The 16,454-nt window shown below is 49.7% G+C and overlaps 1 protein-coding gene across 1 annotated transcript in view; it reads right to left on the bottom strand.

The window, feature by feature from the left end:
- Positions 1-16,454, bottom strand: part of SYNPO2 (synaptopodin 2) — a 123,473-nt gene that overhangs the window by 26,494 nt on the left and 80,525 nt on the right. Inside the window, exon 2 of the mRNA XM_087815901.1 lies at positions 1,392-1,543. Within this exon, the coding sequence (XP_087672027.1) occupies positions 1,392-1,543 (152 nt within the window). The remainder of the gene's footprint in view (positions 1-1,391; positions 1,544-16,454) is intronic.

Below are 16,454 nucleotides of genomic sequence, written 5' to 3'. Positions count from 1 at the left end.
GATATGATGACTGCCTTCTTGTGGGTATTAATTTGAGATTCCATTTTCAATACCATCAATTATTTATTTGGTAAAGTCAAAGTACTTAAGAGAAAATGATAGTCATGATTCCATTTACTGAAAGTAGCAGAGAACTAGTCCAGTTATTTCTGACAGTAAATATGCACCTAAGTGTCAGCTCTAAAGCACCACAGGTTTCCCCAGTGAGAGAGATCACAGAAAACAGGACCTAGTAGGGAGTGTTCCAGACCACACCGTGTTCCAGAGAAACTGGCCTCATTACATCATGGAGGCACTAAAAAGGGAACAAAGTAGAGAAGGTGTTTCCCTATTTGGGATGAGATTAAACCTTTGCAAAGATGGAAGTGTTTGAAGAGCTCGGGTTAGTGCAGGATGAGGGTGCACACTGTGACTACACACACAACCTTCCCGTTAGGTTCCTTTCAAAGCATGTGGCAGCTTTATAAATAAGTAGGAGCCTAAGGGCTTGCACACTGGGCCTGATGGGTAAATAGTTAGATGGGAGATGCTAAGAATAATGCGAGTTTTCTTTTATTTTCACCAGCTTTTGTCCAGAGTGAGTCCACGTTTGTATAGAAATGGAATCATATTGCATGATTATCAGGGGTAATACTGTATGTCAGGTCTCTGCAGAGAGGTCCTCTGACACCCCCCACGAAGGCTGCCCTCCAGGAGGCCAGCGCTCCCCTTCTGGAGCTGTTACAACGTGATGGTCAGGGTCTCACTGCGACGCTGGTGTGGCCTCCACTGTGGTTTATACACAACAAAAATGTGGATGCTACAATGTGTGTGTGTGTGTGTGTGTGAGAGAGTGTGAGTGCTCTCATGGTTTTCTTTTGTTTTATGTTTTAACTTTTGTGTTTTTAAGCAGTTAGTGGGGAGGGTAGATTTGGGGAGAGCACATGAACAAGTGATTTCCACTGATAGCCCAAAAACTTTATTCTAACCACCCACACACTGGCTTCACGGGAGAGCCTGGCGAGCAGGAATCCGGCTGCTTTTGGGTTTCCTGCTCTGCTCCTTCGCCTGGGCATCTTCTTTAAGAAAATTAGTGTACAGTGTAATGGTTTGATACTTAAATGTGTTTAATTCATCTGGGAGCCTGGGAATTATAAATTAGTGGCCCTGGCCTGCAAGGATCAAACTATGTTCAACATACTGAGCTGTCTAGGGAACTAGTTTTAATTAACTGAGATTTTCAACAAAGCTCTTGTAAATTTTCAAGTTAATTTTCAATGAATCAGAACATTCAGTGGATTAGAGTCGCCCTTTTCAGACTCCGTGGCCCCTGCTTAAGTAGCTGCCCTTCATAGCGCTCCCCGGCTCCCCCTCGCCGCTGCGGGAGGCGGGGGCCCCAGCCGCGCCTGTACCGTTTGACGAGCATGTGCAGGGCGTCCGCGATGCTCCCCATGAGCGTGATGACCTCGGGGTAGGTGAGGTCGGCACACGGGTTGCCGTTGATGGAGACGACTTCATCCCCCTCGCGGAGCCCGGACCCCGACGCTTTGCTCTGGCTTCGGATCTGAGGGAGCAAAAGAGGGGGCAGCGGTTAGAATCGCACAACCTGTAAACACCGTGTCGCCGTCTCTAAGAAACCAGGTAAGTGGATCTGCAGGTTGCAAAATCTGCAACCCAGGTACATGCCCTTGACCAGGAATCGAACCCGCGACCCTCTGGTGTGCAGGCTGACACTCTAACCACTGAGCCACGCCAGCCAGGGACAAATGAATTTTAAAACCCTGTCACATTGCAAAGACCGATGGGGATGGGCACTTACTGTCGGAAGGAGAGGGGGGTGGCAGTCCATGTAGGGAGAGTCATACAGGTAAAGGAGCTCAAGACAACCAGCATAGCAGGGAAATGGGACAGCCAGGGTGTTAAGAACTATGTCAAAGGAAGAAATCCTTTAGAAACCAACTATTCAAGACTTAGTAACCAGGTAAACTTTGGCAAAGAAAAATGAAAGAAAAAGATTGTGCAAAAAAGAAACACAGCCGTGCTCTAAGGATGCCTCATATTCTAGCACAGAATGATGTGGAAGAGAATGGGGTAAAGACCTAGAGGAGGGAGCCTCCAGACCCAGGAGCAAGGAACCGTGAGGCCCGGGAGCAGGGAACCGTGAGACCGGGAAGAGGGAACGGTGAGACCCGGGAAGAAGGAACTGTGAGACCGCGAGGAGGGAACCGTGAGACCTGGGAGCAGGGAACCATGAGACCCGGGAGCAGGGAACCGTGAGACCGGGAGGAGGGAACCGTGAGACCCGGGAAGAAGGAACCGTGAGACCGGGAGGAGGGAACTGTGAGACCGGGAGGAGGGAACTGTGAGACCGGCAGCAGGGAACCGTGAGACCCGGGAGCAGGGAACCGTGAGACCAGGAGGAGAGATGTAGGGCAGAACAATAGCAGAGGCTCCCACTAACTCTCAATGGGGAGAGACTGGAGGTGAGATCCGTGTCATTATGATAACGTGAGGGTTGGGCTGGTCATTGTCCCTCTGCCCCTCCAGGTCCGTTCCCTCCCCTCCCGGGCGCTGCTTTGTGGCCAGCCTCCCTCACGCTGCCTCCTGGCTGGGCTTGGTCAACAGGAACCCAGCGAGAGATCAGAGGACTAGGGGAAGGCGAGGTCAGGCAGGTGTGCTCCCTGGGGGCCTGCTGGGCCTCGGCTCTGACCTGTCTAGACAGTCACAGCGCCTGTCGGTTTGTCCCACCACACCTTAGCTCTTGTCGTGTGCCAGCACCACATGCCATCTCCCCGCATGCTCAGGCCTCAGGGGAACAATAGCTTCTGCTCTAATCTCAGGTGAGCCATTCGCACGGGCTCTCCGAGCTGCCTTCAGTCCCTGCATTACAGCAGCTTTGAACGTGACACCTGTCTCCTGCTGGGCCCCTGGGTGACGTCAAGGTGTTTAGATTTCATTTTGTAGTGTGAGTTTAATAGCTCTCAATGAGCCATGTGTCCTGATCATACAGTCTCAAATCCAAGAACATTTTAAGGTACTATTCTAGATATTTTCTACCAAGCGACTGCTCTCTGACAATTAAAATCAAGATCTGAGTCCAGAGAGGCCCGAACCAGGTACACGGCACTTCCCGAAGAACGTTTGCACAGCCAGGCTCATCTCTGATAGGGCACGAAACGGATTCCAATGCACCTCCAACAGCCCCCTGCTAACTCTTGCTACTGTCTTTTAGACAATGTGTTCACTGACAAAGATTTAACGTTTATATCTCCACAGGCATTTACATTTTAAATGATACTCTTGAAAGCAAAAGAATGCCTTTAGGTGCCAAAGCAGTAACACTAGTAAAATTTGAAGTGATTCAGTTAGTTTTGTTCTGGAAGGTTCCATCCTTTAATTGTCATAATTATAATCTGCAGAAGGTCTTCCTCCTTCTGACAAATCAATCTCATTCCTTTTATTTTGGAAGAGCATACTAATTTATTGCAAAAATTAAATCAACTCAGTATTTCCAAGGCTATAACACAGTAACAAAAGCAATGAGAAAGAGAGTATTAACCCAATTTTGAAAAACATCTATTTAACTGCCAAATATATTTGTTTCCTTTTGTCTTGCATGAATTACTAAAATGAAGACTCACAAGACAGTTGTCAATAAGCCAAGGATAAAACAATGTCCAACAATGAACATTCAAGGTTAAGGTTAGAGGTTTTTGTTTACATTTCCTTCATTTATATGTGTTTAATTTTTTACAAAATAAGATTAGGTGGATAATAAAGCATATTTTTGAAGCATAAACCCATTCATCCATAAGTCAGATGTATTGGAATAGAGACAAGAAATTCACCCTTTAGAGAATCAGGGAGGTTTTATTTACGTAGATGAGACAATGTGACCCTATACCTGGTACCCACAAGGCCCAGCCTCGGGGGGCTCGTTCCCTCTACCAGCAATAAGTTGTGTGAGTTTGGAGGAGCTTCAGTGGTCTGCAGAGTAAGATGAGGGTGTGGCCCCTGGAAGATCAGTGGACCCCCAGAGTAACAGCTGTCTGTCACCCCAGCATGTGCTGTGGATGGGGAAGGGCGGTGTGTTCTTCTGCCCGGCAAGGGGAGCCTGTAACCGTGCCCAGTTAGCAAAGCTTCAGCATTCCTCACATGCGTGCACCCCAAGGTCAACGTACAGAACCAAGCGCCCCGGCTGTTTCGCTGACCATTACACTGTCTGAGCAGCAGGAAGTGTTTTGCCCTCAAGAGCCATGTAAATATGGTGACACTGTCCTTGCCACAAAGGTGTTTCTGAAGGACTCGTCTCTCACCATTTTATCAGGACAACTAAACCTGACAGGACGGCAAGCCAGGGTCTCCTGGGCAGGCACTCGTCCCCGCAACCGCGGGCCTCACCAATGTGGCTCTGCTCCAGGGGGATTGGGAGGATAAACATTTCTTCGTGTCCAAACGATCTTTCCCTTATATTGAGTATAATTATGTATTTTTTAAAAAATATGTCTTTATTAATTTCAGAGAGAGGAAGAGAGAGGAGGAGAGAGAGAGAGAAACATCAGTGATGAGAGTCACTGATCGGCTGCCTCCTGCACGCCCCTCACCGGGGATGGAGCCCACAGCCCAGGCATGGGCCCTGACCGGGAATCAAAACCTCCGTCTCCTGGATCCTAGGTCGATGCCCAAATGCTGAGCCACTCTGGCCGGGCTAATTATGTATTTTTATAATTTCTATAATTATTCATTATGCATGTGAGTAAAAATTCTGACTCCTGAAAATATTCTTAATTATGAAAATGAAATACACCATCGGCGATAATAGTAAGTTTGGGCATAAAAACGTTAGCATTGACAAGGCCCAGTCTGCATCTGTGAGCTGACCCACCAGCCATCTCCGGGCGACCTCTCCTGGACCCATAACCCACATGGCGTTGTGAGAAAGCTGCAGCTGTGCCGGAGGAAGGCCTGGGGTCAGCCGCAGCCCTCCGCCCCCAGACCTCTGGGCTTGGACGAGGCACACTGCGCCTTGAGCTTTAGTTTTCTAACGTGCAGAGCAGAGGTGGGACCCCTCCGATGGCCAGTGTGGACTGGGGACAGGGCGCGGGTGCCTCAGCGCACAGCCCGCTCTCAGACGTGCTCAGACGGGCCCGTGAGCGAGAGCGCGCTGGCCTCCTACACACGCGGAGGGAACGTGCCACCTGAAGAGCAAGGATGTGGAAGGCTGGTGCTTTGTCTGCATTTATTTTCGGTTCTTATTCAGATATTTGGCATTATCTGTTAAGAAGATAATGTTTTGTCTGTACACATTTCATAACTGAAAGGTGGAAGGAGGCAAGCCTATTATGTCTCCCTGCAGAAATAATACAACTATTTAAATATCAGTGGCTTGTTTTTGTTGAGCACCTACTATGCCAAGCCCTGTACATCCTTATATCACTCATCCCTACAAACCCTCAATGAGAATTATAAATGCATTTCCACATGTATATGTTCAGATGGGCTGCTGTTACCTTGTGCTACAGATTAGAAATCTGAGACTCCGAGGAGTTAGGTGCTTTGCCTAAAAGCACACAGCTGGGACCAGAATCTGCCCCCAGGGGAGCTGGCTCCAGAGCTTGTGTTTTTAAACGCTAGGCACACTGCCTCCCCAGTCAATCGTCTCAACTCTACCAGGAACCCGACAGTGAAGAGAGAGGGGCATGCGACAGCGGGCGAGGGCGCTGGGGAAAGCCAGGGAGGAAACGGAAGGACCCGGCGGAGGTGACAGAACGCGTCTGCTCAGAGCACACACCAGGACTGGGAAAGACAGGCTTCGTTTTCTGTGTTTCCTTCTTTGTCTTCCTCTCTTATTATTTTAAGAGTTATATATTAACTATTCTTAAAAGGTTGGAAAATACTCGGCATTATGACCCAGTGTGTGTCAAATGAAAGTCCAGTGTCGTCATCTTCTGCAGGCTGGGATTTGGCCGACACGCCTGCGTGACCAGGCTGTCACTCCTTTCCTTCGGGCGCACCCCTCAGAGGCCTCATTCCACACCTGGCCTGTCACCCGCTGCCCCTGGGCCCCAGGGCTGCGCCCCTCCCAGGGCCTCTCCCGATTCAGACCGCGTGACAGAGAGAGAGTGGTAATGGGGATGTGTACCTAACACTATGTCCTATCGCCTACGGCTTCTTCACCAAGTGAAAACGGGAAGTTCAGGCTCCTCTGGGAAACTGGACATTACTTCCAGGTCATAGAGTGAATCTGAGAAGAGCGTCAGCCATGCTAATTCGGTTTCATGAATAACTAATTCCCTGGAAAAATGAAAGAGTTCTTTTTTCTTTTATTATCACTTCATTTCCAAGCCTTCCAGAACTGACCAGGCAGCGGGGACCAGGCCTGAGCTCTCCTGGAACCTGCACTGAAGCTAGTCTGGGCCATGCGTCCACATGTGCATGGTGTCAGCTTCCTGCCGGTGACACTAAATTTGTCTCACGGCCTCGTGTTCATGTGCAAGTCATTGACAAGTTCTCTTGGAAAATGTCAGAGTAGGTGACAGAACCAAAACAATCCTTAAATTCCATGACTATATCTATTAAAATATATGAGAAAGAGAAAACTGGCACGGATCTTGCCTCTTGCATGGAGGGAGGGCTCTTCCTAACCCAGGAAATGCAGTCTGGGGACCCGGAGGCAGTGACTGAGGTGAGAGAGGATGGCAGACCATGAGCAAAGGTTTAGAGATGAGACATTTTGACGGAAATTGGAAAGCAGCCTGTGATAGTCCCTCTGAAGCCCGCCCTTCCTAAGTCTTGCACGGACTGCGGGCCTTTAGCTAAACTCTCCTCGGACCTGAGACGAGACTTGACCAGGTCCCCTTAGCCCAGCTGGCTCTTTCACAGGAGCCCTGGGTAGGTCTGCCCCCCTCAGCTGGCCCGAGGAACGGTCCCCTGGTCACGGGAGGCGCAGCAGAGCAACGGTGCGGCAGGTGAGCTTTAGAAATGAGTCAATACCCCCCTTGACTGGCTTGCTCCCCAGACTCTGAAGCCCAACCTCAGTTCCAGGGGGGGCTCCTAGCACCGGAGCTGGGCCCACGGCTGTCGGGGTTCAGGCGCACAGGGGTACAACGCTTGTGGAAATCACCAGCAAAGAGCAGTGTGACAGCTCCAGGGCAATGAGGACGGAAAGCGAGGGAATAAAGGCATTAACTGCCCAAGAAGCAAAAGCATCCTGGGACTGGGTGCAGAAATTCAAACAGTAAGTCGGAAGAGAAGACCTGAGAGAACGAAGACTGTGGGATGAGTAAATAAGACACATCACCAACAGCCGAGTGGAGCTGGCGGAGAAGACAGGGCAGAGTCGACAGGGTTGCTCAACTTCCCTTCCAAGCTCCTTCCAGGTGCTGGGTGTCACCATGGTGAGAAGGCAAAATGCACGTCCCAGGTGCCCCTTCCGCCGGCCCTGGCGTGACTTGGATCCAGCACAGCGAGTGTCACCAGCTCAGGAGACCTGCATTTGGAACTGAGTGACACAGAGAGGCCTGGGACGCGGAGGCTCCATGTTGCGGGTGCAGATCTGGGAGACGGTTTACTCTCAACACAGCGGGCCCGCCGGCAGCTTCTCAGTCCCAGGTCGCGGCTAAGGTGTGAAACCCGAGACCTGGCGCTGGCTCGTGGCTCCCGGACCAGGGCAGTGGCGCCAGTCCCTGGGGTAGCCGGTGGTGAGTGCTGCTGGAAGCCACTCCTGGGGGCCCTGCCTTGAGCCTGCCCTGGCAGGTCTGTCAGCAGTCCCCCCAGTCTTAGCAAGGCCCTTTCTACCAGAATAGCTAGAGGGTTTCTATTCTCCGCAGTGGGCCCTGAACTGGCACTGGATAGAGTTACAGCAAACACAAGAGGTAAGAGAGGAGAGGCAACTGTGTCTCAGATACAGAGAAGAAAGAGGGGGTGCAGGCTGCTCAGCCAGACGGGATGGGCAATGTGGGAACTGACCAGGCCAAGGGGGCGCAGTCACCATCTCCAAGGAAAAAGGAGGGGCCGAGGGAGGTGACACATGAGGGTGATGACGGAAGTGGAAGTTCAGGAAAGTGGACAACAGAGAAATAAAGGCTTTGTGAGGAGCCTGTAAGGAATGACGTGAGATGACGTCACGTGCACAGTTGTCCAGCAGGAGAGATGATCTTGGGAAGGAAGCGAGGCTTTTCTCCACAAATCATTGCTAAGTGTAGAAAGCACTGAATACGGGGTGCGATTATACAAATCATTGGTCTGAACAGTGAAAATAACTCTTCCACGGCATACTCGAATCCGGCCACTGTGCAAACGGAGGCAGACCCGCGGCTTTTTCTGAGATCCCGTCCTCGGCACCCCAGTTCAAGCTCTGCAGGCTGCTGTCGTGTTGAGTTTGGGGCTTCTGCTCTGGTCCCTGGTATACTTCCAGACACTTGGCAGTCTTCCTTTCGGTGACTGTCTTTATCCTTAGGCACCGAGTCGCCATAAAAGCAGAAAGCATTCCTGGTAGCAGCCTTGGACAGGGCCCATCCACACCGCATCCTTAGGAATGTGTGAGCTGACGTGGCCCCACAGGCAGAAACTATGCCGCGATGTCACTGCGCGAGCTGCTATAAAGCAGCCCCCGGGCTGCAGAGCAGCAAGTACAAATATGGGATGGCATCTGCTCGCCGCTGACACCCCCCTCCCCCCCGGTGGGAAACCGGCTCCTTCCGAAGGGCGCGGGCAGCCGGGCCGCGAGGAACCGCCCGCTGCTCTCTGCTGGGTGGGACTGTGAGGGACAATGGCACGAAGGCTCCTGAACGGCAGGCAGTCTCTTTTTATAAGCATTTAGACAGAATACGAAAAAGACTTCTGAAAGAACTCACTGAAAACACATGTGAAATCTAAAAGGTTAGACAAATAAGTAGTTGGTATAATCAGAATTACTCAGAAAAGAGAGAATTACAGCCCACTGTTTGCTTTTCCCAAATCTCTGTGTATGTTTGTTAATGACACGCACTACCATTGACTGAATGGTTATTATGGTTCAGCCCCTCGCCCAGTCAGAATCTGGTTATCGAAGGAACCTATATGCAAGCTCAACAGTCTGTAGTGGCCAAAACACAGTAAAAAATTAAGTTCACTGTAACTTCTGCACATCACTGGAAGTGTCTGGGACCCCTTCCCAATCTATTTGCTCAATTTTATACAATTATAACAAGCTTTTTTATTGGGTTTACAGAAAGTTAGAAATGGAGAGAGAAACACGCTCCCTGTATGAAGGAAGATTCTACAGTTTGTACAACACCAAAACACGGGGTAAAAGCCAATATTTAAAAACACAGGAAAATCTTTTAAAAAAGACTCAGAATACCAGGGTCATTCAATAAAAGTGTAAAAAATGCTCACATGCTTAAAGGGAATCCAATAGCCTCTACTGGATTCAAGGGAAACGATGGGCATTAATAATAACCACCCCAAGTCCTTAGTTGACCAAGTAGATGCTGAAGAACAGGTGATGCCTTTCAGCAGGAGCAGCATCCCAGGCAGCTGCAATGGAAGCTCTGCTCTGTGCGGATACAACTGCATCCAGACACTGCCCACTGATAAAGACGGGGACCTGGGTTAGAATCATAACCTGAGGTCCTAACTCCTTTGCTTGCATTGGTATTTTTACTGAAATTGTTCAGCTTCAGATCCTATGTTTCACATGTCCAGAGATGTTTATGTCCGGACACCCTGCCTCCGTAGCTTTGGCCATCCGAAGTTTTACTCTATTGGACTAAACTAGGTTTCCTCCGCCAGGTTGCTCAGACATAAAACTGCAGATAAAAAGTAGCCATCAAGTAAAAAATGTCCTCCAAATGACAAGAGTACAGACTTTTAAAAAAAGGTATAGGTGCTATTTTTTTGCTCTGGACTTGAAATTTATTAGCAAACAGGAGACTTTATTTTAATTCTGCACTAACTCATGAGACAAGGAATTCAAGTTGTCAGAAGTCATTTTCCTTATCAGGAGAATGAAAGGATCTCTCCCATTCCTAATTCTGTGATTTGTTAAATTGCATCATACACAGACATGCACACATACACATACACACATACACACATGCATATACAGAGATACACACATGCATGCAAGCACACAAACATGCATACACATACAGACAGATATACAATGCATACAAATACACATGCATACATACAGGCACAGAAACACACATGTATGCACATGCACAGACACATGCACAAACACCTACACATGTATGCACACACCTACACACATGTATATGTGCGGGCACACATGCACACATAATACAGACATACACACATACACACATACATAATTGTATGATTTGTTAAACTGTAACACACATAGACATACACACATAGATGTGCATACATATATACATATACACACATGCATACATACACATATATACATGCATGCATATATGATACATCATGATGCTTCCACTCTGGAAAGAATTACACACATTTTTTGTTGAGGTTTTAATTTAAGAAGTGTGACCAGTACAACTTTATAAATATTTTGCATAGTTTTAATCTGAGAAAGTTAAGTTAACTGCACTGGACATGACTTTAGGAGGGAACCGAGTTAGAGTCAGTGCCAATGCTGTCTTCACAGAATGGGGACAGGGCCACACCCCAGCCAAGGACATGTTGACCGATCTGGTGGCAAAAAGGAGCAAATTAGCTGCACGGGGCCTGGGGAAGTTCATCAAGGACTGTGCCCTTTCAAGCCAGGGCGGGTTAAGTGACCTCCAAAGCTTTAGTTATCGGGAATTCGTTCCATTTAGGCCAGCATCAGTATTCAAGAGTGTGCAACCTAAAGCAGCAATTCTCATACGTGTTGGTCTTTGGACCCATTTATACTTTTAAAAATGACTGAGGACTTCAAAAGATTTTGTTCTTATGGGTTCCATCTATTAGTGTTTACCATGCTAGAAATAAAAAGTGAGACTTAAAATCTTTGCTCACTAATTAATTTTAAAATAAAATAGCAGGTATATTAATATAGATACTTAGTTTTTGTGCAAAACCCCATGTTTTCTAAAACTGAGCTGATTTAGTGGAAAGGGTGGTGTTGTTTCCCATCTGTAAACTCTTCCATGTCCGAGCTCAGGAGAAGACAGCTGGGTTCTCACATGGGCTCCGCATTCTGTCTGTTGTGTTCCCTCCCGTGGGGACCGCAGGGTATGGCGGAGGCCTGGCCGCACACAGACACACAGCCAGGAAAGGGGGGGGTATGGCCTTTGCACATAGTCTTGGACATTCCTATTTGATGCCACATCAGACTCAACAAGAGGTAGTTTCCAAAGCTGCCCTGTGGAAGCCGAGCACAGCAGTGCCCTTCGCACACTTGGCGACACGAGCGTCCATTGGTCTGTTCTGCACCTTGAATGGCTCCGTCGCCTGCGCCTGGTTCGTCTACATCACGCCTGGTCATCTGGAAAACGCCGAGTCACTGGGTTGTGCAGATCTGCCACGTCTCGGCATATTTCATTATAAATACACAAAATCACTCTCCTTAACATCGTCTGACCTCATCAGGGAATCTGTCAAGTTCGGGGACAGACAAAGCTTTCTGACAGTCCCATGGAGGCTCAGATCCTGGGAGATTTTCTCGGGGGCAGAGGCTCACTGAGCTCCTTTACAGGACGTGCCTGCTGCGCACCACGTCCCAGTAACTGCAGTTTGTGGTCAGTTAGTCTTGAACAATGAAATGATGGCCCGTGAAACAGTGGCCAGTTCAGCCTGCAATTCAACCATGTGCAGGGGCTTCCCCGGGACAAACCTCGTACTTCAAAGTGCTTAATGTGCATTTTCATTCGGTCATGGGGACTGTTAAAAAGACGCTTGCTTGAGGCTGAATAAAATGCAGACTTTTACTCCCCATCCAGGACATCCTCACGTGAGACCAGCATCTTGATGCCTCAAACGGGGACAGTGCAGATGGAGGAACACCCGAGTCAGGTGGCGCCACCACCTCCCAAGCTGAGGCGGAGAGGTGTCACCCACCCTGGCTGTGGCTCCATTAGTACAAATGTCAACACGGTGAAAAAGACAAACAGCTTCTTAGTGTTGTTATGAAAATTGCTCTGAGCTCACGGGTCCCCTTGAAAGCACGTCAGAGACCCTAAGAGGTCTGCCAGCCACACTCGCAGAGGTGCTGAGGCCTGGAGGGACAGGACATGTGACCAGGCCGTGGCGTCAGGAGATCTGCGCTGGAGAGAAGGGGATTCCACCCCAGGCCAAGTGAGGGCGCACAAAGTGAGGTCTGGCCTGGGAGAAAGGCAGACGGAAAGCAGGAGGGGACCTTTAGGGACCATGAGGGGAACCACCTCTGGGGGTCTGGGAGATTGGAGGAAGGAACAGTCCCAGCCCAGTTCTGGAGGCTCAGTCCCTTGTCTGCAGAGGAGAGACAGGGAGAACACCGTCCCTGGGCTGGAACGTCAAGGCTGCTGTGGAAACGGCTCCCTGCAACTGGATTCCACCTCCAAACTACTGGCTAGTTGACGTGAACTGAGCGCTGTGATCACAATACAAGGATTCTGTATTTTTTACACCCTAAGGATGTCTTGCACATAGTAGGAGTGCAATAAGTACATGCTGAATACATGACAATGTGGGTACATTGACTCCTACCCAAATGTCTTTCTCAGCTCTCCTCAGTACCCGGGCAGGCAGTCGCTCCCGGGCCCACTGCTCTCGGTCTGTTCTTCCCTCATAGCCTCTTTCAGGCATGAGGTTGCCACAAGGGTGCCGTGGGGTCAACAGGGAATGCCCGGGGCACTTGTGCACAGGACTGGTCCTACTGAACATGCGACATCAGAGGTAACGGAGTCCCCAGCCAAGCAGTGACCACCGTGACCCGATAAGCAACCCTGCACGGCCTCTGCAGTCACCGCATCTCAGCAGACTCCCCCACCCATGACAGGTCAGGTCACCGGCAACCAGTGCAACTTCCCCACCTTGATTACTGTGGACTCCGTGTAGTTTATGGAGTCAGCATACGCGTGGGGCAGTGGGGCTGGCACTGCACCCCTGAGGTGTGGCCATGGTGCATGGTGCCCAGTCAGCCCAGTGCTCTCTGTGTCCCTGTGAGTGTCCCGTTGATGCATTTAAACCCAGTGTCACTTGCTGCGAGGACTGGTGGACACTCCTCTTTGTTCCTGCGTGGGGAGAGCCTGCTCTAACGCCATGGCCTTGCCAATAGGTCCCGGGCCGCAGGCAGCCAAGCAGAGCCTTGCAGAGCCTTGCAGAGCCTTGCAGAGCCTTGCAGAGGCCACACAAACCCTCAGCCCTCTCTCTCGTCGCCCGGAGCTCTCGGGGGCGTTTCCATAAAACACAGAGCTGGAGTGTGAGGCTGGCCTTGCCTATCATTGGATCAAGTAGCTAAGTCAGCAGTTACGCTGGGTATTTACTGATGGTCCTTCCTGTGAGGACAGTGTCCTGAGCCCTGAAGCACCATGTGAACACTGCCCTCAAGAGCTTCCTACTCTAGGTAGGTAAGTAGACAGTGTAACCCAACAGGACAGCGGCTATGACCAAAGTCAACACAGGGCCCAGGCGGGATTCTCGGAGAAGGTGAGGTTCCCTGAAGGATAAACACGTGCCAGCCATATGGGGAGGGGCAGGGGCAACGAAGACGTGCAGCCCAGCACCAGCACGCAGCGGGCACTCATCTCTGCCGGGTGAGCTGTCTTCTAGGACACAGCGCGGCCTCCATCAACACTACAGTATCCAGGTGAGTGCCTCAGAGCAAATGCCTGTTACCTCACCCACAAAATGCTAGAAAAATCCTGGCTGCTCTTCAGAGAGGTTCACAGATCAGCAGCAATCACTGGGGGCTTGTGAGATCACAGAATCAGGCCCCAACCCAGATGACTCAACACCTGGGCTCCAAGATCCACCCACGATTCATTTACCATCAGGCCTGAGACTGCATGTCCTTCAGGCTCACCCACCGGCCTCCCAGGTCAGCAGGCGGGGCCTCTGGTGAGCATCAGACTTTGGGTGGGACTTTCACAACGAACAGACCCAGTGTCATCCCTGTTCCCGTGGCTAGAGGTGGGCACCTGTGTAGCTTCATTCTTAATGAGCTTCCCAGGGGACCCGAGGCATATTCTTTAACACAATCTGCTATTATTGTCTACAAAATACTTAAGGAAATACATTTGGGCCAACCATGTGTGTGTGTATTTTGTGTGAGACAAATAGGCAGATCTTTACTGAGTGACTTTCTTCCCAGAGATCATATTATAACTCTACTGAGCTTCAAATAACCATACTTTTCAAAGAGACTAGAAAATGAGTTTATGATCATTATTTTAAGATTTTTTTTTGCATTATCTTTTATTTTAACTATATAACTAATTGTTCTCAAAACAAAGATGTTCCAAAGCCAACATTTTCTGAATTAGAAGTGGTAGATAATGTAGCTGCTAAAGGGCTCTTATATGGGAAAACCAGAACCCCAAACTGCATCCCTGAGCAGATCATGCAGGCAAATAACTAGCTCTGAAAAGATGTGTGTAGCCCCTGGCCATACACAAAGCTCCAAGGACCATCTGATTTACCTTGACAATAACCTGTATTCTCTAGTTGGTCACAAAATTTAATATGCAGAAGACCAGGGGTTTCCATTAATTCTTGATTTTCATTTGAAACTAAATATGATAAAATTACAATTTCCTCTCTATTATTACATAAACCTGAAGCCAAGAAATAGAATTACCAAGTGCTTGTTTTATAAGAAAAATAACCTCCAAGTTAATTAAATTAGTCATGCGTAACTCGGCATTTCTAATACTTGAAGGAAATGGACTAGCCAAATGGCAGGTAAATATATTAAAGCATTTTAATGAGCTAAAGTTAGCAATAAACATTTGACATCACTCAAGCAAACTACACAATAACCTATGGAAATTATGTTTTTAAAGGACAAAAAAATTAACTTCTTGAGACAAGGACTTTCCTGATTTTACAAATTATTTATAAAAGAAAATTGAAGCAATATTGAGTCTCCTTTTCTTTGGAAGGGCTGGGCTCCAAGCTAAAGGGAAAGCTACTAACACAACAGTACAGCTTCTACTGGATGCACGTACTATAAAAATAAAATATTACAAGTATCATAAAGAGAATAAAAAATAAACAACCAGCATGTTCCTTTGGGACTTATCCAGAATCCAACCCATTATTTTATATACAGCCGTTAGGGTGCTCACAGCTCTGGGTTACTTTCTCAGGCGACACCGACAGTTTTTGATGGGATAAGTGCCTCAAAATCCTATTAAATAATCTCTGGGCTTGGTGGGCAGGAAAGAGGAGCCGCCTGCCTGGTTCTTGAGCGAACAGGTGAGTGTCTAGATACAGAAAATACGTTGTCATCTCAGTGTCTGTCCTTAGCCTGCAGCCAGCGTACAAACGGCTTCAAGTAAGAGACTGTTCTGCACATGGTTTCCACGTGAAGGAGCTTCTGCTCTTCCTTTCTTTCTAGTCGGCTGACCCACTCTCCCTTTAACTGCGCGAAGCAGGACCACAGGGCCAGGTCTCTGCAAACGCCACGGGCCCCCGTCACACCACACACACGTTAACAACACCGCTCTGGGGCAAAGTCTGGAGGAAATGATGACGGTCACGCAAGGGCAGTGATTCCTGACCTTTGAGAGGGACGTGCGGGGGGGGGGGGGGGGGGGGGGGAGAGGAGGCCGGTGCGGTAACAGTTCTCCCGCAGCTGAGCTCCACGCCCTCCACTCGCCTCGACCCCGGCCCACAGCCCTGTGCCCAGGGAGGTTTCCCAGCCTGACGTCTCAGCGGAAGCTGGGAGGACAGAGGGAGGGGGGAGGGCGACAAGGGGCACAGGCCCTCCTGCACGGCATGCGCCTGAATATTAAACAGTGGAATCGAGGTTTTCGCTCGGCCAACCTGCTGATCTCTGCTTCCCCTCCCCTCCCCTCCCCTCCCCTCCCCTCCCCTCCCCTCCCCTCCCCTCCCCTCCCCTCCCCTCCCCTCCCCTTTCTCCCGGAACTCGGCCCTGGAAGCTCGGATGGCGATGAGGTCACAGGCTCCAAAATATGGCCCAGCTATGGAGGCAGCAGCAAATGTTCAGACAGCACCTCAGCCCCACACCGCAGGGCCCGCGGGGAGCCCGAAAGGGGCGGCTGAGTCCAGGCCGACTGACGGGGCGGTGCCCTGGGCTGCGCCTGGGACTGTCCTGCAGCCTCCTGTCTTACATGGCAGTCACCGCAGAGTCCCCCTCTTCTCCGACGTGCCACCGGGAGCACGGAGGTAGCTCAGCGTGTGTCCTAACTCTGGGGGCCTCACCTCTGAGCAAGGTCCTGGGTGCTAAAAGCAAAGAAAGGCTGAGATGAGAATGACCTTCTCTGGCTTCCCTTCTCCTCAGCTCTGTGTGTCAGCCTCCCCCTTGTCACCCTGTGAAGTCACCAAACCTTGCCACCTGGAGCAGACTGAGGGTGGCT

Source organism: Miniopterus natalensis, chromosome 4, assembly GCF_054644295.1.
Source record: "Miniopterus natalensis isolate mMinNat1 chromosome 4, mMinNat1.hap1, whole genome shotgun sequence".
NCBI lineage: Eukaryota > Metazoa > Chordata > Mammalia > Chiroptera > Miniopteridae > Miniopterus > Miniopterus natalensis.
The sequence above is the reverse complement of the archived record's forward strand: the minus strand, read 5'-3'. Positions and strand labels throughout refer to the sequence as shown.